At 44.4% G+C, this 22,309-nt stretch overlaps 1 protein-coding gene across 2 annotated transcripts; it reads right to left on the bottom strand.

Annotated features, from left to right (window-relative positions):
• Nucleotides 1-156: 156 nt before the first annotated feature.
• Nucleotides 157-21,014, bottom strand: mark1 (MAP/microtubule affinity-regulating kinase 1). Of its 2 annotated transcripts, XM_068726859.1 has the most exons (18): nucleotides 20,505-21,014; nucleotides 14,511-14,714; nucleotides 12,869-12,922; nucleotides 12,561-12,609; nucleotides 12,007-12,072; nucleotides 11,699-11,769; nucleotides 10,799-10,855; nucleotides 10,202-10,336; nucleotides 9,693-9,794; nucleotides 8,519-8,638; nucleotides 7,500-7,599; nucleotides 6,926-7,038; nucleotides 6,555-6,696; nucleotides 6,312-6,445; nucleotides 4,350-4,435; nucleotides 4,097-4,246; nucleotides 3,744-4,013; nucleotides 157-3,492 (listed from the first exon to the last, which is right to left on the bottom strand). In XM_068726859.1, the coding sequence occupies exons 1-18, from the start codon at nucleotides 20,553-20,555 to the stop codon at nucleotides 3,150-3,152; spliced, it is 2,247 nt and encodes a 748-aa protein (XP_068582960.1). In that variant the 5' UTR covers nucleotides 20,556-21,014; the 3' UTR covers nucleotides 157-3,149. The 2 variants fall into 2 exon arrangements, with proteins under 2 accessions (XP_068582960.1, XP_068582961.1); XM_068726860.1 differs by lacking the exons at nucleotides 14,511-14,714; nucleotides 20,505-21,014 and having other exon boundaries at nucleotides 12,561-12,601.
• Between the last annotated feature and the right edge of the window lie 1,295 nt (nucleotides 21,015-22,309).

The raw sequence follows: 22,309 nt of genomic DNA, 5'->3' as shown, positions 1-22,309 counted from the left end.
ATCTCTCGACTGTGGGGAAGTGGAACAGATAAGTGTTTCTTAGTTTCCATGTGAGAGCAGCTAATGTAGAAATAATCACTTTAAATACTTCAAAGTTAAATTAAACTTCATCTTCTGGTTTTAACAGCTGCGATCACAAAACGACAAAACATGAAAAACGTTTTATTTGTGTGGTTTTTATTCAAAATGTTTTTAATCGATCATGGCTACACTGGACTTCTGCTACTGTCCCCGCTCATGACGAGCCGGTCGGTCACGTGGAACGAGTTATTATCTGGAAGCTGAGGCGAAGGCTATTTTCAAGTAAGAGGCTCAGATTTACAGTCTTCCCCAGGTGACCTGAAGGCAGCGTCGTAGTCACACCTTCCCGCCCCCCTCTCCTCCCCGTCACGCAGCCACGTGAGGTTTGCATCGTTTGTTCCCTTCCCCAGTTTTTAATAAGTGCTAGAAACGTACAGTACAAAGTGTTCTCCGGTTTCAGTAGTGACGGAGAAGCATTGCACGGTGAGGCCCCTCGGGGACCTCGACACTGCACGGACTCGGTGGATTAGTGGGAGCGAAATTCAAAAATATACAGAAAAACACTTGAACCCACAGACTGCTCGTTTTCCTCTGAGACAACTGAACGCATCGGAAATACAAAGCCGTACATTCAGAAGGCGGTCAGTGGCGGAACACATACAGGCTTAACTGAATCAGCGATACACAGGAAACTCGATCTCTGCTGCAAAAAGTCCTTTAAAAGGATCAATCTGGTGATTTTCTACACGTCGCTTCTTCCCAACGAGGAAAGACCAAAACTAATAACGACAGGTGTGTGTGTGTGTGTGTGTGTGTGTCAAAGCCTCATGTCTTACTACTAAATCATCACGAGAGCAACAAATGTGGATTAATCCGCTGTGGAAAATAGTCCCAACTAATTATTTCCTCCGTTTGTTTAAAAAATAAAATAAAAAAAATGTAAAAAATCAAAAACAGTCACCAGCTGTTTTAGGAAACTATGTAGCCTTTTTTTTTTTTTTTTAAACATTAAACTTTATATTTTTTTAAAGATTGACGTCTTCAGTAGGATGCAATAGGCTCGGAGCTGAGAGCCACAGACCGGAAGCACGTGAGATTAGTTGATTATAAAAAAACCTAATATATATATACACATATAGAAAAAAACACCAGACTGATCCTTTAGGTTTGAACAGGGGACATTGTGATTGCTCATGGGTGCGGTTCTGGTTTAATGCAACATAAACATGAAGTTGTATATCTCACTGTTAAAAGCTTTGAAAAATAAGAAAGAATAAAGTCTTCAGTGGAAACAAATGTCGACAGTGTGGACCAAATAAAAACCGACTGATCAATACTGTACCTGCTCATATTCACCTGGACAGGTATGGTTTTATACAGCAATCATAATAAAATCATAAAAACACATTCTGTTCTGTCAGCTGTTAATGTGTTAAAGAAAGAAAAGAAGCGCTTTAGAGTTTGTGTTTGAACCGCTGACATCATCGACCAAGAGCTCCAGTATTATTGCGATAGTATGAACGTCCGGGGGAGGGGGGGGGGGGGCGGGGTCACAGGGAGGATGACGTCACCGAGTGTACGTCACACTTCATGACTCATTACCTCGACTGTAAACTGTGCAACTCAACTGCGCAACTGGAATATTTGATGCAAACGTCAGCATGACAGCAACAAAAAAAAAATGAAAGTCCTCATCAGGAGAATGACGGGTGTTTAAAACCAGCGACATGTAGTTTCTAGTTATATCAGACCAGACAGGAAGTTACAGAGAAACTTCTGGTCCGGGGGTTTTCATGAAGTTCGCTGGACGGGTCGTTCCAAAAAGATGTTATTTTACTTTGTGCAACGGTTCAACCAGACCGACAACTGAAAACCAGCAGAAAGAGACAAAGATCCCTCCAGAGCAACAAGAGACGAACTCAACAGTCATCGGTCGAAAGAAACGGGGAGCTTAACGTCAAAACGTGTGCAAATTTAAAAATGAACAGCTTCCTGTTTTCAGAGTAAAAGTGTTCCACTATAATGCAGCCAATGACGAGATGGAGTTAACGGGCAACGTGTTCAAACGTCACCGTAGAAATAGAAGGTTAGTGTCGGGTTAGCACTACTGGAATATCAGCTGATCACACTGTGGACTGACATCACAGGTTTAACCTCTCCAGTCTAACACTGAGGAGGGAAGCGGACTAACTCTGTATTTAGAGCCCAGTTGCACCGATGTGGTTCACTAATGATCGAGGGTCACTTACGCGTTTCTGGACTAGAAAACAAATTTAAAAATCCAAGTTCTAACGTTATTCTCCGTTGTCATGTAACACTGTGTGGACATCGACTAAATGGAAGTTTGAATCATTTATTTCTTCTTCTTTTGGGACCAAAACATCAAATGTGAATAATCCATTTGGTGTCTGAATTGCGCTGCTTTTTCTTTTAATGTGCTACTCATGCATCAGGAGAGTTGCACAGGTACAGCGGAGGTCGTGCTTCTCTGGCTGTTTACCTGCACTCCAGACACCAGATCGCCGTTAGCAACCAGGCCGCGGTCTGATAAAACTCCAGATTTCATAGCGTTTACATTTCCCTCAACGTACAGCTACTTCTACCGTTCTGTGCCCGTTTTGGTGCCAAAACACCCAAACCGCGTGGAAACCCAACAACTCCCATCAGGTTTTCTCCAACATAACTCCACCCGTGTGATCGGCTTTCATCCGCCTCACCTCTTTCCTCTTAACGGGATGGTTCGAAATTCGGTTTCCAAGGTGTCGGAAAAATGTGAAGTGCATGTAAACAGTGATAAACCAAGGAAGTCTTCGCTCCGGCGGGCCAGTGACGCATGGAAACAGCCTCGTTAGCCCCGGTGTTTGTTCTGGATCTCATCACTGAGGGGACCACAACCTGCTGAATATCTGCACCGTCAGCTTTAATATTTGGTTTCACCGGCAAACATTTAGTGAGAAACATTAAATAGTAAGTGTGTGGAGTATAGTAACGCGTGTCTTCTTCCGAGTCATACAGCAGTTAGCGCGGTGTCGCAACACAAGGCGGGCCGCCGTCATTCGGCGGGGCGCCGCTCTGTGAGGTATTCTCCTTTCTTTTGTTTTTTTTCCTCGATAGCAACTGGAAGTTGTTCACAGCCTGAGCTCGTTGGCCACTTTGGAGGCGATGTTTTTGAAGGCGATGGACGTGCCGGAGATCCGTTTGAAGCGCACGCCGTTGAGCGAGAGGCGGGGCAGCTTGCACACCTCCATCTCCCATTGGACCAGGCTGTCCTGCCGCGCGTCGCCGTGCACGCAGAACAGCGAGTAGCGCTCGCGCTGCTCGTAGTCACAGTTGTTGGCGTCCAGGACCCTCCGGATCTCCTTCATGATGTCCCCCGGCTCCATGGAGGACGTGGTCTTCATGCTCCAGGTGAAGCGCAGGGCGCGGGGCTTGGACTCCCGCCCCTCCTCTTTGGGCTCACCGGATAAACTCCTGGAGGACGGAGACCCAACAGAACCGGAGCGTTAACACAGGAGCGGCTTCCTCCAAAGCCTTCATGACATCATGAGCATAAAACCAAAACTATCCTCATAGAATTTTGGGTAAATTGACTTTTTCTGCGCCGCAAATCCTCCAAATTAACCTTTTAAGCACTAAAGACACCAGACTTAGCTTATCTATAAATTATATATAAATATATATATATATATATATATGACGTCAACATCCTGGCTCTTACTGACCTGCGTACAAACTTGGAGGTGATCTTCCCGATGAGGGAGGTGGAGGTGCCGCGGCGGGGCGTGGCCAGAGAAGCGCCGGCGTGCGTCGACAGGCTGGGCGAGGCCGGCGGGCCGTTGTAGGTGGCGGGTCGTCGGTCTCGGAGCTGAGCGCCGTGGAAGGTGGAGCGGCTGGAGGAGCCGCGGGGGAAGCGGGTCCGGTCCGGAGTGGTGGTGCTGCTGCTGCTGGTGACGCTGAAGGCCGAGGGTGATGACGGAGGCTGCTGGGGGGAGCTAAAAGGGGGGGGAGGGAGGGAGGGAAAAGGGACGATGTAAAGACGGAAAACTCGGGTTTCGACAGTCTGACAGACATTCACCTCTGATACTCTGCGTTGTCGTCGATGGGGGGCAAGCTGGACTTCATGGGATGTCCCGACGCCGACATGGACTTGACATGACGAGGGCGTGCGGACGAGATGGTTGATCCCGGCGATGGGGAGGGGGATGCTGCAGGTACCTCAGGTAGACTGAAACAGAGACAGATTAGTTAGTGACGAGGAGAATACCAGCATGTGATCAATGAGAAAAAAAAAAAAAAAAACATTAAAAAACTCCCAGAATTCCTCTCACCTGCTGTCCTTCCCGTTGGGAACAGCAGACGAGTGGCGTTCAGTGCTCATCCTCTCATGAACATACGTGTTCCTCCTAGTTATGCTCTGCAACACACACACACACACACACACACACACACACACACACACACACACACACAGTCAGCTTCATTAAGCCGGTCCAATGAGACAACAATATGAAGAGCTGACTCCGCCCCCTACAGGCTGCACAGTCCACTACAGCCACAACATGAACAAACACCCTGTTATTAGATTCTCAACGGTAGTGGAGCGAGATTCATAATTTTAGGCGGTTTGATTGCATACAAAGGAAAACAGGGTATCCGTCTGTACCGGGACCTGGTTTAAACAGGGTATCACTCTGTACCGGGACCTGGTTTAAACAGGGTATCCGTCTGTAGTGGGACCTGGTTTAAACATGGTATCCGTCTGTACTGGGACCTGGTTTAAACAGGGTATCCCTCTGTACCGGGACCTGGTTTAAACAGGGTATCCGTCTGTAGTGGGACCTGGTTTAAACATGGTATCCGTCTGTACCGGGACCTGGTTTAAACAGGGTATCCCTCTGTACCGGGACCTGGTTTAAACAGGGTATCCGTCTGTAGTGGGACCTGGTTTAAACATGGTATCCGTCTGTACCGGGACCTGGTTTAAACAGGGTATCCGTCTGTAGTGGGACCTGGTTTAAACAGGGTATCCGTCTGTAGTGGGACCTGGTTTAAACAGGGTATCCGTCTGTAGTGGGACCTGGTTTAAACAGGGTATCCGTCTGTAGTGGGACCTGGTTTAAACAGGGTATCCATCTGTAGTGGGACCTGGTTTAAACAGGGTATCCGTCTGTAGTGGGACCTGGTTTAAACAGGGTATCCGTCTGTAGCGGGACCTGGTTTAAACAGGGTATCCGTCTGTAGCGGGACCTGGTTTAAACAGGGTATCCGTCTGTACCGGGACCTAGTTTAAACAGGGTATCCGTCTGTACCGGGACCTGGTTTAAACATGGTATCCGTCTGTACCGGGACCTGGTTTAAACAGGGTATCCGTCTGTAGTGGGACCTGGTTTAAACATGGTATCCGTCTGTAGTGGGACCTGGTTTAAACAGGGTATCCGTCTGTAGTGGGACCTGGTTTAAACAGGGTATCCGTCTGTACCGGGACCTAGTTTAAACAGGGTATCCGTCTGTACCGGGACCTGGTTTAAACATGGTATCCGTCTGTACCGGGACCTGGTTTAAACAGGGTATCCGTCTGTAACGGGACCTGGTTTAAACAGGGTATCCGTCTGTAGTGGGACCTGGTTTAAACATGGTATCCGTCTGTAGTGGGACCTGGTTTAAACAGGGTATCCGTCTGTAGTGGGACCTGGTTTAAACATGGTATCCCTCTGTAGTGGGACCTGGTTTAAACAGGGTATCCCTCTGTAGTGGGACCTGGTTTAAACAGGGTATCCGTCTGTAGTGGGGCCTGGTTTAAACATGGTATCCCTCTGTACCGGGACCTGGTTTAAACATGGTATCTGTCTGTAGTGGGACCTGGTTTAAACAGGGTATCCGTCTGTAGTGGGACCTGGTTTAAACATGGTATCCCTCTGTAGTGGGACCTGGTTTAAACATGGTATCCCTCTGTACCGGGACCTGGTTTAAACATGGTATCCGTCTGTAGTGGGACCTGGTTTGAACATGGTATCCCTCTGTAGTGGGACCTGGTTTAAACATGGTATCCGTCTGTAGTGGGACCTGGTTTAAACATGGTATCCCTCTGTAGTGGGGCCTGGTTTAAACAGGGTATCCGTCTGTAGTGGGACCTGGTTTAAACACGGAATTGGGTTGTAACGGGACCTGGTTTAAAGACGGTGTCTGCATCCGGACCTGGTTTGGACTTGGCATCCGTCTGTACCGGGACTTGGCCTAAACCTTGTATCTGTAACGGGACCTGGTCTGCACCAGCATTGAAATCCTCTCACCCCTGAGGCAGTGGCTGACCTCCTGCGGTCTGGAGCTCTTATGGGTGACGCCGGCTCTTCCTTCCTGTCGCTCTCCACGCTGTTGGCGTGACCACGCTTGGTGTAGGAGACGGGCGGGGGGATGGAGGGCGCCACTGAGACACAGGACAAGACGGCGTGCAAAGATCTGTGGTTAATACTCTTACTCCAAGGTTGCCCGAGCTTTCGACCACCACCTTCGGTCACGTCTGGACAGAAACTCACCGTGGTCGCTGAAGCGCCGCTGCTTCTGATTTGCCGATGCGTTGCGAGAGTGGGCGGGGGACTGACTGGAGCCGTTGAGGTCGCTGCTGGGTCGGGACCTTTGAAGCAGGTTACTGCTGGACAAAGACTCACTGCCTTCGCACTGGTGGAGAGAGAGACAAAACAGAGGATTCAGGGTAGACGTTGTTGCAAGGTGGGGTTTTTTTTCCCTCCTTTGATGGAGCAAGGCTAACAGTTTCCCCCTGCTTCAAGTCTTTGTGCTAAGCTAGGCTAAACAAGTCCTTGATTTTGTCTCTGCACTGAACAGAGAGATGAGGTTCTGGAAGAATCAGGAGGATGTCACTGGATGTTCAACAGTTTATGTTACAAACCTCAGCAGGTTTCCTCCCCAGCAGCAGGTATATCGCCGTCACCTCGTTGTATTTCTGACCGTCCAGCGCCTTCATCACCTCCTCCTGAGGGAAGCCCATCGTCCCCATCAGCTCTGATTGTGTCAGAAAACACACAGCTTTGGTTAATGTACCGACGTTTACCACGTTCACCATCTTCATTTAGCGCGTTAGCGTGCTAACTTTAGCTAATTCAACAACAAGCATAGCTGAAGCTCCAATAGCTGACAACACCAGCGCGGCTAAACAACGTTGCCATGGGAATTATGATCGGTCCAAATTCTGTCCACGTTAGTGACAACATGTGGACGTGATTTATGAAGTCGAGTCGATTAAAAGATGAAGCTTAAATGTATTGAATCTACATGATCAGCTGCCTCCAGATCATAGAGTGACATCATCAAACAAAGAGGATTATGGGACATCCAGAGCAGAATTTTCATCCTGTTGGAGTTGTGTTTGTGTCCACCTGCTCAGTGTGTATTCAGATATATCAAAGGAATCATGAGAATGTATTGTGTGTGTGTGTGTGTGTGTGTGTGTGTGTGTGTCTTACCGATGCGTTTGAGGTCGTTGAAGTCTTGTTCTGGTTCGTTGTATGTTTTCAGCTCCTTCTCGTCGTAGCCGACGTTCATCCATCGATCCTTCATGATTTGCTGGGAAAAACAAAACAAACAGAAGCTGTTTAATTCAAACATTCAGGCGATGTCGTGGTACCCGAGATCTGTCACACACACACACACACACACACACACACACACACACACACACACACAGAGTATATATGGCAATAGAAGAGGTGAATGAAGAGGAATCTTCTTTTGTTCTCTGTGGGGGTTTTTGTGGATCTTTCAGATCGATTTGAGGGGTGACTATATGGTTTGCATGTTCCACATTTTATGGTAAGCATGTCATGCAGTGTGGGACTCGGATCTTGACTCGGTCTAAACCCCTCAAAGTCTTGGTCTTGACCAGGCGGCAACCTCTGGGTTTGAAAAGTGAAGCCGATGCGGAAGCGTCTTAAACTTGCATTCTCTCTACTGGCCATCAGGGGGCGACTCCTCTGGTTGCAAAAAAGGAAGTCTGATTGTATGGAAGTCTATGAGAAAATTATCCTACATTGAGAGTCCAGTTTTAATCATGCAAGCACAAAGCAGCAGGTCTTGCGTGAGCCGACTGTGATATTTACTTTTGTGAACGTCACTGGTCTTATCACCAAGTCAGCTGAGCCAATCACCAGTGAAGAGGCACCTCGACTGCTTTCAACATGGCGGCCGGCTGACAACTTTCATTAAAATAAGTTTCGAAAAATCATTTTAGGCTAGAACTAGGCCATGCAGTAACATAATATTGATCTACTTTTGATGAGCGCTCCCTGGTTTGACTGTTTGGTGCATCTCCACCTTCACATCTGGAAAATACTCAGAGGCTTTTATTGTGAAGCAGCTTCGTGAAGTGACGAAATAAGACACGTGCGAGTTTTAAATGTTGCATGCAGGGTTTGAGGTTTGCTAGTTGCAGGTTCCAGGTTCTACCCCCCCCCCCCCCCCCCCCCCCCCCCGACGCTGGTCTTACCTGCAGGCTGCCTCGTTTCCCCGGGTTGAGCACCAGCAGCTTCTTCAGCAGGTTCTCACAGTCTGTCGACATGTAGAAGGGGATCCGGTACTTTCCTCTGAGCACACGCTCCCTCAGCTCCTACACACACACAAACAAACCATTGTCTCACTAATTAAGTAAAGCTGCAGTGATAGAGAGAATATTAATCTGCAACTATTTCGATCATTGATTAACCGTTAAAGTCATTCTTTGGGGGGTTTTTTTGGACTGGACATCACCTCAGGCTCGAGGAAATTGAGACGGGTATTTTTAAACGGACGTAAAAATTATTAAATTGAGAAAATAATCTGCAGATTAACAGTCTGTGAATGAATCATTAGTTGCAGCTCTTCTGTGGAGCGTCAGTGTTTTACTGTTGTGAACGCCACCAGAGGGTCCAGCTGCAGACCTCCTCTTGTCCCATTGGCTCACAGACACAAGGGACCCTTCTCCTCTGGACGTCCACTTGAAGCACAAACACTTCCAACATCAAGCGGAGGAACGTTTTCATTTTGAAGTGAACCAAAAAAAGAGGCACAGCTGCGTTCGTTTGACACATAATCTAACATGAACGCTGGCCTTCTGTGGGAACGGTCATTCAGGATTCATACCTGTCAACATCCAGCAAGGAACGTTTTCACCATGACATTTAAAAGAAGCACAAAATACAAATTTATGTGAAGAAATGTAAGAGATAAACCAGAGGTGGAACAAGTACTCAGGTCTTTTACTTCAGTAAAAGTAGTAAAAGTACAGTGTATAAATACTAAAGTACAAAAGTGTCAGCATCAGAATATACTAAAAGTACCAAAAGTAAAAGTACTCATAATGCAGAATGTCCCATTTCAGAATAATATATTATTTGATTATAATTATTGATGCATCAATGTGTTCATCTCTGTAATGTTGGAACTGGTGAAGGTGGAGCTCATTACTTTATGTACTGCTCGGTCGTTTAATATATAATATCATTAAATTATTTATTAGCTCATTTTATTTTGTGTTAATAATCAGAATCTGTAAAGTAACTCAAGCTGTCAAATACATGCAATGGATTAATAACAGTTCAATAAATCCTCTATTTGTGAGCTATGAGTCGTTTTTTTTTTTTTTTTTAATTATTTAAAAAGTGTTTTTATTATTCTGTCCACACCTTGAGGTTCTGTCCGTCGAACGGCAGCGAGCCGCTGACCAGCGTGTACAGAATCACTCCCAGACTCCAGACGTCCACCTCCGGCCCGTCGTACTTCTTCCCCTGCAGAGATACAGAACTACATTACCCAGCAGCCCACTGCCTTACCACTCAAACACATGTCAGGTGCTGCATGTTCACTACACGACTGAGATTGATTTATAAAAAAAAAATCAGTTTATAAAGTTAAATTTCCATCTCAATCAATAAAGTTTCATCTTATTTTATTTTAAATGTGTTGACAGTAAATATCCGCCGGTCAAAATCAAAGTTCTGTCTCATATTCCCTCCAATTTTGTCTTTATAAATGTCAAAACAAACATTAATAAAACATAACAAAATGAATTCATTAGCTTTAATGGAACCAGTTAGCCATAGAAAAAGGCATTACACGTGAAGATGTGATAAAACAGAATGCAACTGTATGCCGTCTTGTTATGCAGGTGTGGTGGGCGGAGCCTACTGTTCACCTGGAAGAGTTCGGGAGCGGCGTAAGGAGGCGATCCACAGAACGTGTCCAGCTTACTGCCCAGCGTGAACTCGTTACTGAAGCCAAAGTCTGCGATCTTGATGTTCATGTCGGCGTCCAGCAGGAGGTTCTCTGCCTGAGAGACACACAGAGAGTTCTGTACGTTAAAACACTTCATTCAACAATAAACTACGGCACAAACACGTAATTCTACCACGTCAGACATCAATGTTACTTAGTGTCTGCCTGTATTAACTTAGAAATATATAATAGAAATATAATATAGTATTTAATGTAATAAAACAGCAAAACATATTATAATATAACATAGTATGGGATATAAAATATATATTTTATATAATAAATATAGTATAATAAATGATAAAATATAACAATAAAAAGAATTCCCTACATCTACTTTGTATTGTGTGTGTGTGTGTGTGAGAGAGAGAGAGAGAGAGAGAGAGCGAGAGAGCGAGAGAGCGAGAGAGCGAGAGAGAGAGAGAGAGAGAGAGAGAGAGAGTGAGAGTGTGTGTGTGTGTGTGTGTGTGTGTGTGTGTGTGTGTGTGTGTGTGTGTGTGTGTGTGTGTGTGTGTACCTTGAGGTCTCGGTGTACAATCCTCTTCTGGTGACAGTACTCCACTGCAGACACAATCTGACACAGTGAAAGAGGAAAAAAGAAGAATCATTAGAAATCAAATATGACAAAAATAAATGAAGACAGAAATCAGGAGAAAAACAGCTTAAAGATAATTAAAAAAAAAAAAAGGAAGCTAAAATGAATAATGTTTCTCCAACAGCAGCAGCGTTTGTTGACCACAGCTCTGTTAGCCGCTACGCTAATGGACCGTAATGAAACTGATGTGTTTGGTTAGCGGTGACACTAATGCAGGCTGAGGTTTCCCTACGTCGAGGATTAGCCACAACCCTGGAGGTGAGAGCCCGACATACCCGACACCCAAACTGTAATTTAACCAGAGTATTTACTTCAGTGCTGTACAGGAGAGCTTGTGCTGCTTTTTTTAAATTGTGGGTTACAGGGACAGGAATAAGAGACATAATGCGACATAAAAAAAAAACAATCTTGTAACACACAACAACACAAATATAGTCTACATCAGAGGCTGCCGTATAAAAGGTCTTCGATGGTTGTTAATGTGCAGGATATGTTGTGGCGCCTTTTGTTGCATCGCTCTCCCTCTCAACTACCTGATGGAGGCAGAAAATGCCCCAAAAGTAATTAATCAAAAATAACGGTATTGTGCATCTTTGGTGCTACTTAGATTTGAGACGCGGTGATGCGGAATTACGCATTTTTACATCGCATGAATGAAACTAGCGAGCGTTCAAAACCTACAACTGTCGGAACACCAAGACAAGCTTCATTTGCAAGTTAAAAGAGAGGCCCTGAACGCACCATTAAACAACCGACCGGGACACACAGTGCATCATGGGAAATCGGGGACCGGATAGTGTCGTAGGTATAAAATAATATCACCTGGCGAAACTTGGCTCTGGCCTCCTTCTCCTTCATTCGTCCGTGAGCAACCAGGTAGTCAAAGACTTCCCCTGTTACAGACAGACAGACAGACAGACGGACGGACAGACAGACAGGTAAGCAGATGGACAGACAGACAGGTGAGCAGACACGTCACACCTCCAGCTGAAAAACTATGATTATTATTATGGTTTGGAAACCATCTTTTATTTCTTCATTACTGCTCATGTTTACCATCAGAGGTAACCTGCTGACAGACAGACAGACAGACAGAGAGACAGAGAGACAGACAGGCGAGCTGGTCTTACCTCCGCTGGCGTACTCCATCACCAGGTACAGAGTTTTCTCCGTCTCAATCACCTCAAACAGCTTCACTGAAAAACGACAGCGTTAAGATATTACTACTGAGCACTGCTAGAGGAGGAGGAGCAAAGATGGGGTGGAAGGAGGAGAAGGAGGAAAAGGGACACGAGGAGAAGCAGGAAGAGGAGGATGAGAAGGAGGTGCGCAAGCTGTTTATGGAGCAGCAGGAGGAGGAGGAAGAGGAGGAAGAGAGATGGGTGATGGGAGGGGGGGAGGAGGAAGTTGAGGAGGAGCAGTAGGAGTGTGGGGATGAGGAGGAGGTGTACAAGTAGTTATGCAGCAACAGGACGAGGATCAGGAGGACGAGGAACGGGATGGGGAGAAAGAGAGGAGGAAGACGAGGAGGAGCCGGAGGTGTAAGAAGTTTATGGAGCAGCAGCAGGAGGAGGAAGAGGAGGAGGAGGTTGAAGAAGTTTATGGAGCAGCAGGAGGAGCAGGAGGTGAAAGCTGTTTATGGAGCAGCAGGAGGAGGAGGAGCAGAAGGAGGAGTTGCACTCACCGATGTTGGGGTGGTTGAGGATCTTCATCACACTGACCTCCCTGAAGAGCTGAAGAGAGGATCAGAGTCAGTGAAGCTGATCCTTTAAAATATTGAATGACTCTTCATTCATTCAAAAAAACGTCCTCAGTTAATTATGTAATATTGTATTTTAGAATAAAGCGGCTGCATCGTTATTTAACTCAAGGTGAAGTCTGAAGGACAGTTTTGAGGTACTTTTACTTTATTTTATACTTCGACTCTACGACTGAGAGATGATCTGCAGCATCAACAGACAGACAGGTCAGAGGTCAGAGGTCAGAGCGTACCTTCTGCAGACTGGTCGGGTTCAGCTGAGTTTTGTCGATGATCTTGATGGCGACCTGCACAGAAACATCCGAGTTATTAAAATATTAATATCAATATATCAATACATTTACCTCCTCATCAGGTTTGTGTTTTATATCATGAGACAATACGCTTTAATATTTAAACGTTGAAGGGAAGCCTTAATTTAAAAGGAACTGAGAGTTTTTTTTTCAGATATATATTAAAAACTGAACGCTGCAAAAAAACAAAAAAACGTTTAATTGAAAAATTACTAAATTTACGTTATTAGATGCGTATTATTTTTTATAGTTGGGAGTTGTATTGCTGCGTTTCCAGTGAGACTTCCTGGTAACAAAAGTAAATTTAATTAAACTCGATACTGCACTTTCCTAAAAAGATTAAAGTGCTGTCAGGATACCCTTTACCCCCTTAATCAAATCCATTGTGAAACATCTATCTATAATTTAATATCTATGTTACATTGAAATCTTCTGTAGATTTTTACAAGAAGCTCTTTTTAATGCGATCTCATGCGAACATGATGTTAGATGAGACTGAAAAAAAAAACACAGGAGTAATAATTCTAAAACTTAAAATGTTGAGATTAATGCATAGAAAATATATGGAAAGTGTTTTACAGGAAAACACTGAGTCAGCAGGTTAAGAGCTCAGAGTTGCATTCAGGCTCGGGTCCAAAAAAATGCTTTAAAAGATGATCAATGTGATTAAAATGGACTGCAGCCTGTAGGAAATACGCTGAAGCATCTTCTCTCAGACCATCCACAGCCCGACGTCTCCAGAGACAAACGGAGCGGCCGATTGGACGGCTCCGAATCGTAAAACGGATCTTAAAATAAAGTGGGAAGGAAAACGTCTCGCACACGCACACGCTCTCGTTTGATCTCCCGGCCAATCGGCTCTGAGCTGCTGACGTCTGCGGCATTAATAATTAATCCTGAAGCGTTACGTTTCCAGCAGATTTAACCCCACCGACTCTCTGACTGAGCACAGGAAAGAGTGGAAAACTGGAGCAGAAAGTCACTTTGATTTACCCAAAATATGAGAGAGTAAAAGCAGTAGGAAACAATTCATTTAAAAAGACAATCCTGGGAACAGATGATGCAATGAGATGTATGTGATAAACAGTGACAGTCATTAAAAATAGAGTGAGGAGAAACCAAAATTCATGATGGGACGCATATTACTTTTGGCTTATCTTCTCATACTGAAGGCACCTAAATCTATATGAGATACAGTTCTGTGTTCATCCACTGACTGGGCCGTTTAAAGTCACTGTGCCCCCCCTCCTCAGACAAAATTAAGGCAACTTTGACCCCCTAAATTGGCAGATTGCCTCTATTAAAATTAGCTATGAGCAGCTCCTATTTGCAGTGTACTCATGGATGTAAAGACAACATTTACTAGATTACTTTGATCATGGAGAAAGTAAAAAAAACATGATGACTCTCAGTTCTGCAGTGCTTTTGAAGTGGATTTATGGACATTTATTTGAGACGGAAAAACATGTGATCCAGACATTATCAGTATTCAGTTTGACTGCATCTTAAGAACCTCAATCATCTCCTCGATCTGTGTGTCACTGCTGCTGAGGAGGATCATCTAAACTTTGCGTTTTCTCACCTCTCGGCCCGTCAGCGTGTGCTTGGCCAGTTTGACTTTGGCGAAGTTGCCCTTGCCAATGGTCTTCAGCAGGCGGTAGTTGCCAACGTGCGGCTGTTCGTCCGCGACGGACGTCACGGCGCTGCGACATGGCGGCAGACTGTGGCGGCTCGATGATTTGGTGGGTGGGGCCGGCGGCTCGGGGAGCCCGTCTGAAGTCTTTAGCTGGAAGAGACGCAAACAAATTTATTACAAACATTTAGACCATCCTGAACTGAGTCACACTGAACAAAATGTCCACTCCGGTGTGCCACAGGGAAGCGTACTCGGACCCTTACAGTTTGTGACACAGCGGACATAGTATAGAATCCATACGTATGCAGATGACATCGCTCTTTACTACTCAGCAAAAACTTAAAGAAGGGTGTAGAAATAGTTCTGTTCTTGTGGTTTGAAGTTAATTAACTGTCCCTAAACATAAGTAGAACTAAATCTACGTTCTTTAGAAGCACTGGAAACTCCTGGACATGTAATGACGGTGTTAATATCTACGAGCAGGTCTCCTCTTTTAAATATTCAGGTGGGAAACTGGACTCCCGCCTACAGTGGAGGCTGCATCATCATCATCACAAAATGAGCTTCTGGTTTGAGTGCAATAAGAAGAGCAATGATAACAGTAAAGTCCACATGACTGTGAACAATTCCTTTCTCCTTACGCACTTAAATTAATGTGGAACGTATCCGCAACACACAGAGACTGACAAACCTTTGCAAAGTGCTGGTATTGACAGAACAAACTAATCTACAGGAACTCAAACATAAACTGAAATCTGGACACAAGAACACTGTAGACTGTACAGACTGTTCCCTTTGGTAGCAAAAAAAACAAAACAAGATGGCGACGGCCCAAATGACAAACCGGAGGCTTAAAAACAGACGTCACTGTGACTAAAGACTCTTCTGATATCGTCTTCAAAGTACGGGGTAGGACACTGTCCAGACCAGATGCCCTCATAGTTGTAAGTCCCCTTAACTGAAGTCAAACCTGGTCAACAGTGACGATGGGGGACGATTGTTGTTCAGGTTCCTCTGTGCCCAAAGAGAACAAACCAAAACCGAGGAGGTCTGACAAGCTGTAGTCAGTGGAATAGTTTGCATATTTGTTTTCTTGCTTGGAGTTAGATGTTCAGATCAAATCCTCTCAGATGTCTGTCTGTTAAATTTGAAGCTGCAGCTTCAAAACAACAGACTGAACCGTCTCATCTGCGGCTGGCCGGCGGCTGTCAGAGGAACCGGAGCTGATGGAAACCAGTCTGACAGCATCTGAACCAGCTCTACTGTTACACCTCCACATCGCACTGCACCGCCGACCGACCGACACGCGACACCCACTGACGCACATGATGTCATACCCACTCCACCGATTTGGTTTTGGGGCGAGAAAACGTCAACTGACAGATCCGGTGTTGAAGTGCCCGGTCACACCAAGAGTGTCCTGAAATATGTGGATCTGGAAGTACGGAGACGCTGTGAAGACTCACCGGGTTAGTTGGAGAACTACTGTAGCTGTAAGTACAAATTCAAGGTACTTTACTTGAGTATTGCCATTTTCTGCTACTTTATACTTCTACTCCACTACATTTGGTAAATCCTCCTACTTCTTCAGATTAATAAAAGCCTCTTGGATCAGCTGGAAAAAAGCTTCATAACAAACCTGAAAACAGGTTGTTTGTCTTTTTAATAATTCTTTGCAGGGCTTTTTCTTGTAGTGGAGTATTTTCAGTGTGGTATTAGTACCTTTACTGCTTATCTGAATACTTCTTCCACCACTGGCCAAAGTAAAGGTCCTTCTCCCCTGATCACATTCACATGAACTGGTTTCACTGTGACTCTTGAAATGCTCCATCAGAGGCTTTTTCCAGATTCAATCACAGATGAAAAGATATTTTGTTTCCTCCCGTCTGTCTTCCTAAACGAACTAAACTGTCTACATGGGGGACGGGTTCCTCCCAGTGAAGAGCAGAGCAGCAGTTTAAAACAGGAACTTCTCTTTTTATTTATGCTTCAGTTTACAGATGACAGCAGCTGGAGAGGTCTGCCTTCCATTAGCTGCTCTGCTGTCAGCGACTGCAGGCAGAGAACGCTTGTTGTCGGTCAAAATCTCATTTTTGAGAAGAAGAAAAAAATACAAAAACCAGATACATTGTGATTGATAATAGAATCATTCCCTTTCTTTGCCGTTACCAAACTGATTTAGAGAGACGAAAGAAGGGAAGACACTCGACCTCAGAAAGCTGAAGTGAAACCAGAACTTCCAGGTTCTGTTCCACAATTACTACAATTATTAGAACTTTTAGAGTTTCCAAAACAGACAATCTGACATTCCCTCCAATGATTGGTCAGCCGTGAGGAGGTGAGACCGGCTTTGTGACGATGCATTTTCCATCTGACACAACAGATCTGTTTGTTTATTTGGGAGGTAGGAGAATTTTCTCAAACTATAGTGGTATCATGAAATTCAAATTTGGACATAGGTGGTTTTCTTTGGTCGGTGACATCATGGGGCAAAGCTGCTCAAAACAGATCAGGTTATGATTCATGTACAGGGCTCGGGAATAAGGATCGCCCGCATGCCCCGGGGCAAGTAACAGGACACGGGACTCGTACATGTGGCAACTCAGTGGTAAAAAAAAAAAGAGAGAATTAAACATTTCCAGAGCAGATGAAGGAAGAAGCTCAGGAGTGAGCCATCTTGCTTCCTTCTCATCAATGTTGAGAGTTGCACATCTCATCAAACAACCACGAGAAAATGGTTGTTTGATGGAGATTTATTTACTTCAATAAAGATTAAATATGACAATAAACTTTGGTCTTTCTTGTTATTTCGATAAACGCTAATAAATAAACTTTGGGCAAGTCGATTCCAGACCCAACTGCCTGACTCGGCTATAGTGAAAAAAACCCGTTACCGTTGAACCGTGATGCACGATATGTTCTATTTGACACATGAGGACATTTTTAGGAATAATCCTCTGTTTCATTCATGAAGGTGAAATGTCAACACTATAAGTGGTTAGCACAGAGCCCAAAACAAATCGTTTGATCCTCTTAAATAACGACAACTTATGTAAAAGGAACAGGAACTTTATTCCAGCTGTGTGAGTGAAGAAAAAAAGACTTTCTCAAAAAGGATTCCCCGCTGGCACATGGGAGAAGTTTCCCTTCAAGGCTTTCTGCCAGAAAAGGGATTTTTATTATGAGGAAACCATAATAGTTTCCTAAACTTAACAAAGCAGGTGTGCCCACCGGTGTTTCCTCTCTCCTCGCTCCTCAAAGTGCACTTCAGGGATTAGAAGATCCTCCGTGATGCCGGAGAGGGGGAACAATTTCCAGGTCAATTGAGGAAAGAGGAGAGGAGAGGAGAGTAGGCGAGGAAGCATGAGTTAGCGTAAAGAAAAGCGACCACATCATCACCCACCCCCCCCACACACACACACACACACGGAGAGGTCAGAGGTCAGAGTTCAGGGACCGGGTGGAGGTGGACATCGGTCCCCGTGTGGCTCCATGTCTCCTCACCGGGGCGGGGGGGAATCCCATAGTAAGCCTATCTGTTGCCATGGCTGATTTCACAGTGATTCATCACTGAGGAGATCCTCTGTGTGCACAGAGACGAGCTCCATACGCTCTGTGTGACGGACGCGGTGACAAGAGGTCACAGGTCACGCCACCAAAGGGAGGGGGAGGGGAGGAGAGGGGGGGGGGGGGGAGGGTAAATCGGTCGTGTCACGCTTCAGGATTTTATAAAAAGTGACTTCTAGAAGAAGCAGAAGACATCACAGAGCTGCTCCTGATATCACATCCTGCAGTGTATTCTGGGAACAATCAATAGTAAACAGACAGCAGGAGCCAGCTGTAGCTGCTGAGTGTCTGACCGGAGTGAAGGGGAACTTAGATCAGAGGAAACAAAAGAACACGAACCGGACAGCAGGGCGTCATTCGCTTTGTGCCGTGAATAATATTACAAAGAAACTGTATATTTTTTTTAAAATTATGTTCGTCGATCACGGCTGGAAAAACAGGTTTGTGGAGCTGAAACGGTTCGACGATTAAATTTATAGTCGATCGACAGAAAATGTGAGAAATTACCTGCAGCTTCTCTGATAATATATTTATTGTTTAGGTCATTATTGTCAAGCACACACACCAAACAAACAAGCTTCTGAAATGTGAGGATTTGCATAGTTTTTTAAATTTTTTTTAAATCACGTTTTTGTGTTTTTTTATTTAAAAAAAAACAAAACAATACTCATCTCAATCCTTCCCATATATATATATATATATATATATATATATATATAAATATATATATATAGTTCTAGGATGGAGACACATTAGGACTTCACAGGGTGACGATGAGGACGTGCACGAGGAGCCTGAGAACAGCTCACTGCTAGCATTCCTGCATTAGCATGACAATAAGGAGGCTGCTTTTTTTTTACCCACAATTCCTTCAAGGTCCGTCAGCCTCCACAGACCCAAACACTGTGTTCACACGAGGCATAAAAACATCACACAGCTCTCCCTGTGTTTGACGGACGACACGAGAGAGAGAAAAAAAAACACCAAAAGACACACACACACACACACACACACACACACACACACACACACACACACACACACACAGTCTGTCAAACAGAAGCTGACGGCCAACAGAGTTTCTTAAGCTGCTTCTACGTGTGTGTTTTTATAATCCACAACTCCAAAACAATAAAATACCAAAATACAGAGTACACTGATGTAATGAGTGTGATCAATACGCCTCACTGTGTGGGAGTGAGTCAGGCAACATCTGGGCTGACGTAATCCTCTTTGTAAGACTAAATGAAACTGTAAAAACACGGATATAAATGGAGTGAATTGTTGAATTAACCAGAATTATAATTCATTTGTGAACCTTTTTTAATGCCGCGACAAATTGGTAAAAACGCAAAAAAAAAAAAGGAATTTAAATTCCACTAACAAGGTATAAAGTGTATGAACAGCTGAATTGAATAGATCGGCCCGATATCAATAAATGTTTAATCCAAATATTAAAGTATAAACGCTGCCTGTGGTAGATTAATCAATAATTAAAGCAAATATTTCTTCTATTTCCCCTGTTAGCTTCCTGCTACATGACTCCACAGATACAAGCTTCATCCGAGTCTGTAGTTCCTCCACCTCCAGCAGAGGTGGAGGAACTACTCTGATCTACTTCAGTAGAAGTAGAAGTACAACAGTGTATAAATACTCTGTAACAAGTTAAAGTTATGCATTCAAACATTTCTGATATAAAGTACTTTTTTCTTTAAATACCAGACACCTGGCAACTCCTCTGTGCTGCAGGCTACATTAGCCGCTACTAGCACAACACACCTGAATCTGTGGCAAAAAAGAAGAAGTTGCATTGTGGGTAATGTAGTCGCCATGTTTTGACAAGGGAGAAGAACCAGAACACTTCTGGTTCTGCTGCATTAATTTAGATCCTTTTTTCTTTCTTTTTTTAAACTGAATATGGTGATAAATCAGTCGAGGACTCTTTGAAGACGACAACTGCAATCTGATCGGATTTTAAAGCCTCCAAGTTTAAATGTAGTTTTGGGGCCTTAGAGTTTCTCCCGGACAGTAGGGGCGTTATTTGGGTGCACTGGCCCTTTAACATCTCCCTCCAGTTGCTCCTGGGACATTAAGCGGGATCCTGGTGAACACCAGTGAAGTTTAGATGTTTACCGGCATGAGGTTGTCACACCACCAACATCGCTGATCTATGGATCAATCAAGATGATCACCCAGTAGCTCCTCCCTGTGCAAACTGTCACACTTCATCAATAATAACAACTGTTAAAACAGCGTTCATAATAAAAAAACAAAACAAGACGTGAACAGTCGGTGATAATACGACAGTGGAACTCCATCAATAATAAAAGACTCAAACTCCATCAATAATCAATAATCACCGGTTGTCTTTACCTGTTCGGACTCTCTCTCGCTCACCGGGGTCAGAGGCATTCTGCCGGACATCTTCCTGCTTTCCCTCCGCTGCTTTCGGCTCTGTTCAGTCCGGAAGAAGCATCTCCTCCGCCGGCCGCTCTACAGCATCGCTCCACCGGGGGAACCAAGGCCACCTCAGCGGGGCTCAGCTGGGAGGCTCCGCCGGCCGGAGGGAGAGGGAGGCCGGGGCGTCGGCTACAGGAAGGCCCGCTGTCTGCGACGGTGCCGGAGAAGAGAGACTCGCATGGAGACAAAGACACAGAGAAAGAGAGAGAGAGGTGGAGAGAGAGAGAGAGAGAGAGAGAGAGATAGAGAGAGAGGAAGAGGAGGAAGAAGAGGAAGAACAGGAAGAAGAATCGAGAAGTGTAAAAAGTAGAAGTCCTTCCTGCAGCTTCCAGCGGTTTGTCAGCTCACACACACAGCAGCACTGCGGAGCTACAAAAAAAAAAAAAAAAGAACATTAAAACTATGACGTCAGAGCTCCTCCTACCCGTCATCCTCGTCGTCATCCTAAATATATCCCAGCATCCTCAGCTGCTGCTTCCTGTAAAAAAAACAACTCTGAAACGCACTCCCATTGGGGGATTCCATGGTCGTTCACACGGAAGTCTTTTATTTTGAAACTTTTGTATTGTTTTAACGGTGAATCAGCAGCAACAGAGAGACTTCCTTTTAAAGAATAAATTGTTACAGAAACAGTCTGATGGAGGAGTGTTAGGAAGGAGGAACATTATTAAGTCTATAATTATATCTGAATTTATGAAGCTAGTACTTTATCAGTAGCTTACTTTCTTTATTATTCACTTCAGACTGAACAAACTATATGATTTAAAGGAGACACGTCGTGCTAATTTCCAGATTAATATTTGTATTTGGGGTTTCTACTAGAGTATGTTTGTCTGCTTTGATATTGGAAAAACTTTATTTGTTTTTTTACTGTCTTGTTTTGATACACCTGTATTTCCCGTCTGTCTGAAACGCTCTGTTTCACTGTGTTACTGACGCCATTCACATATAATTAATAGTCCTGTGGACAAAAGCGTGTTTCCGAGCACCAGAATCCCTTCAGAGAACCTCTCGCTTTACTGCAGCAGGGGTCCGACAGTCTGCTCCGTGCAGTCCTGGTCCTGGTTCCTCCCGTGCCTCCCTTCTCTCCAGCGGGCCCAGCAGTACTGCCTGGGTCTGCTGGGCTTGAAATAACAGTAGCCTATTCTATGATATCATATTAGGATGTGTCTTTATTATATATTGTAACGTATGTGGTATTGTGCTTTTCCCTATTACGTTCCCATACAATCACTGTATTGTCCTACAATATTTCTATATATTAATACATTTATAGAGATAATTACTCTGCTGTAATTTCTATTATTATTACAAATGATTATGGAATAATATTGTTATTACGATGGCTTCTTAAGTCAGTCAAATTTGTATTCTGCTGCCATCTTGTGGTGTATCGTCTCTGTTGCATTCAGTCTTTTTGTGAAACCGTAATCATTTTTGTTTGTATAACACTTTAAAAAGGTACTCGGAGGAACTTTACATGGTAAAAACAGAAACAATAAAAGCAATAACAATACAAACAAGGCAGCTGGATGACAAACATAAAAAACACATGACTAGCATCACAGATTAGTGTCTTATAAGAGACACGCAGACATCACAGGAGGAAGTAAACCGGCTACAGGCTACAAATGAAACATGTTAGCATATTGATCTTAGAATGCCCACAAATAAGGAAAGACGATCAAAATACGAGGCATTCCGGTTACAAGCATGCT

The sequence above is a fragment of the Cebidichthys violaceus genome, unplaced genomic scaffold, assembly GCF_023349555.1.
Source record: "Cebidichthys violaceus isolate CVI_PGR_0920_01 unplaced genomic scaffold, fCebVio1.0.p SCAF_4, whole genome shotgun sequence".
Classification (NCBI taxonomy): Eukaryota; Metazoa; Chordata; class Actinopteri; order Perciformes; family Stichaeidae; genus Cebidichthys; species Cebidichthys violaceus.
Note: the sequence above shows the minus strand (reverse complement) of the source record. Positions and strands in the feature narration are given on the sequence as shown.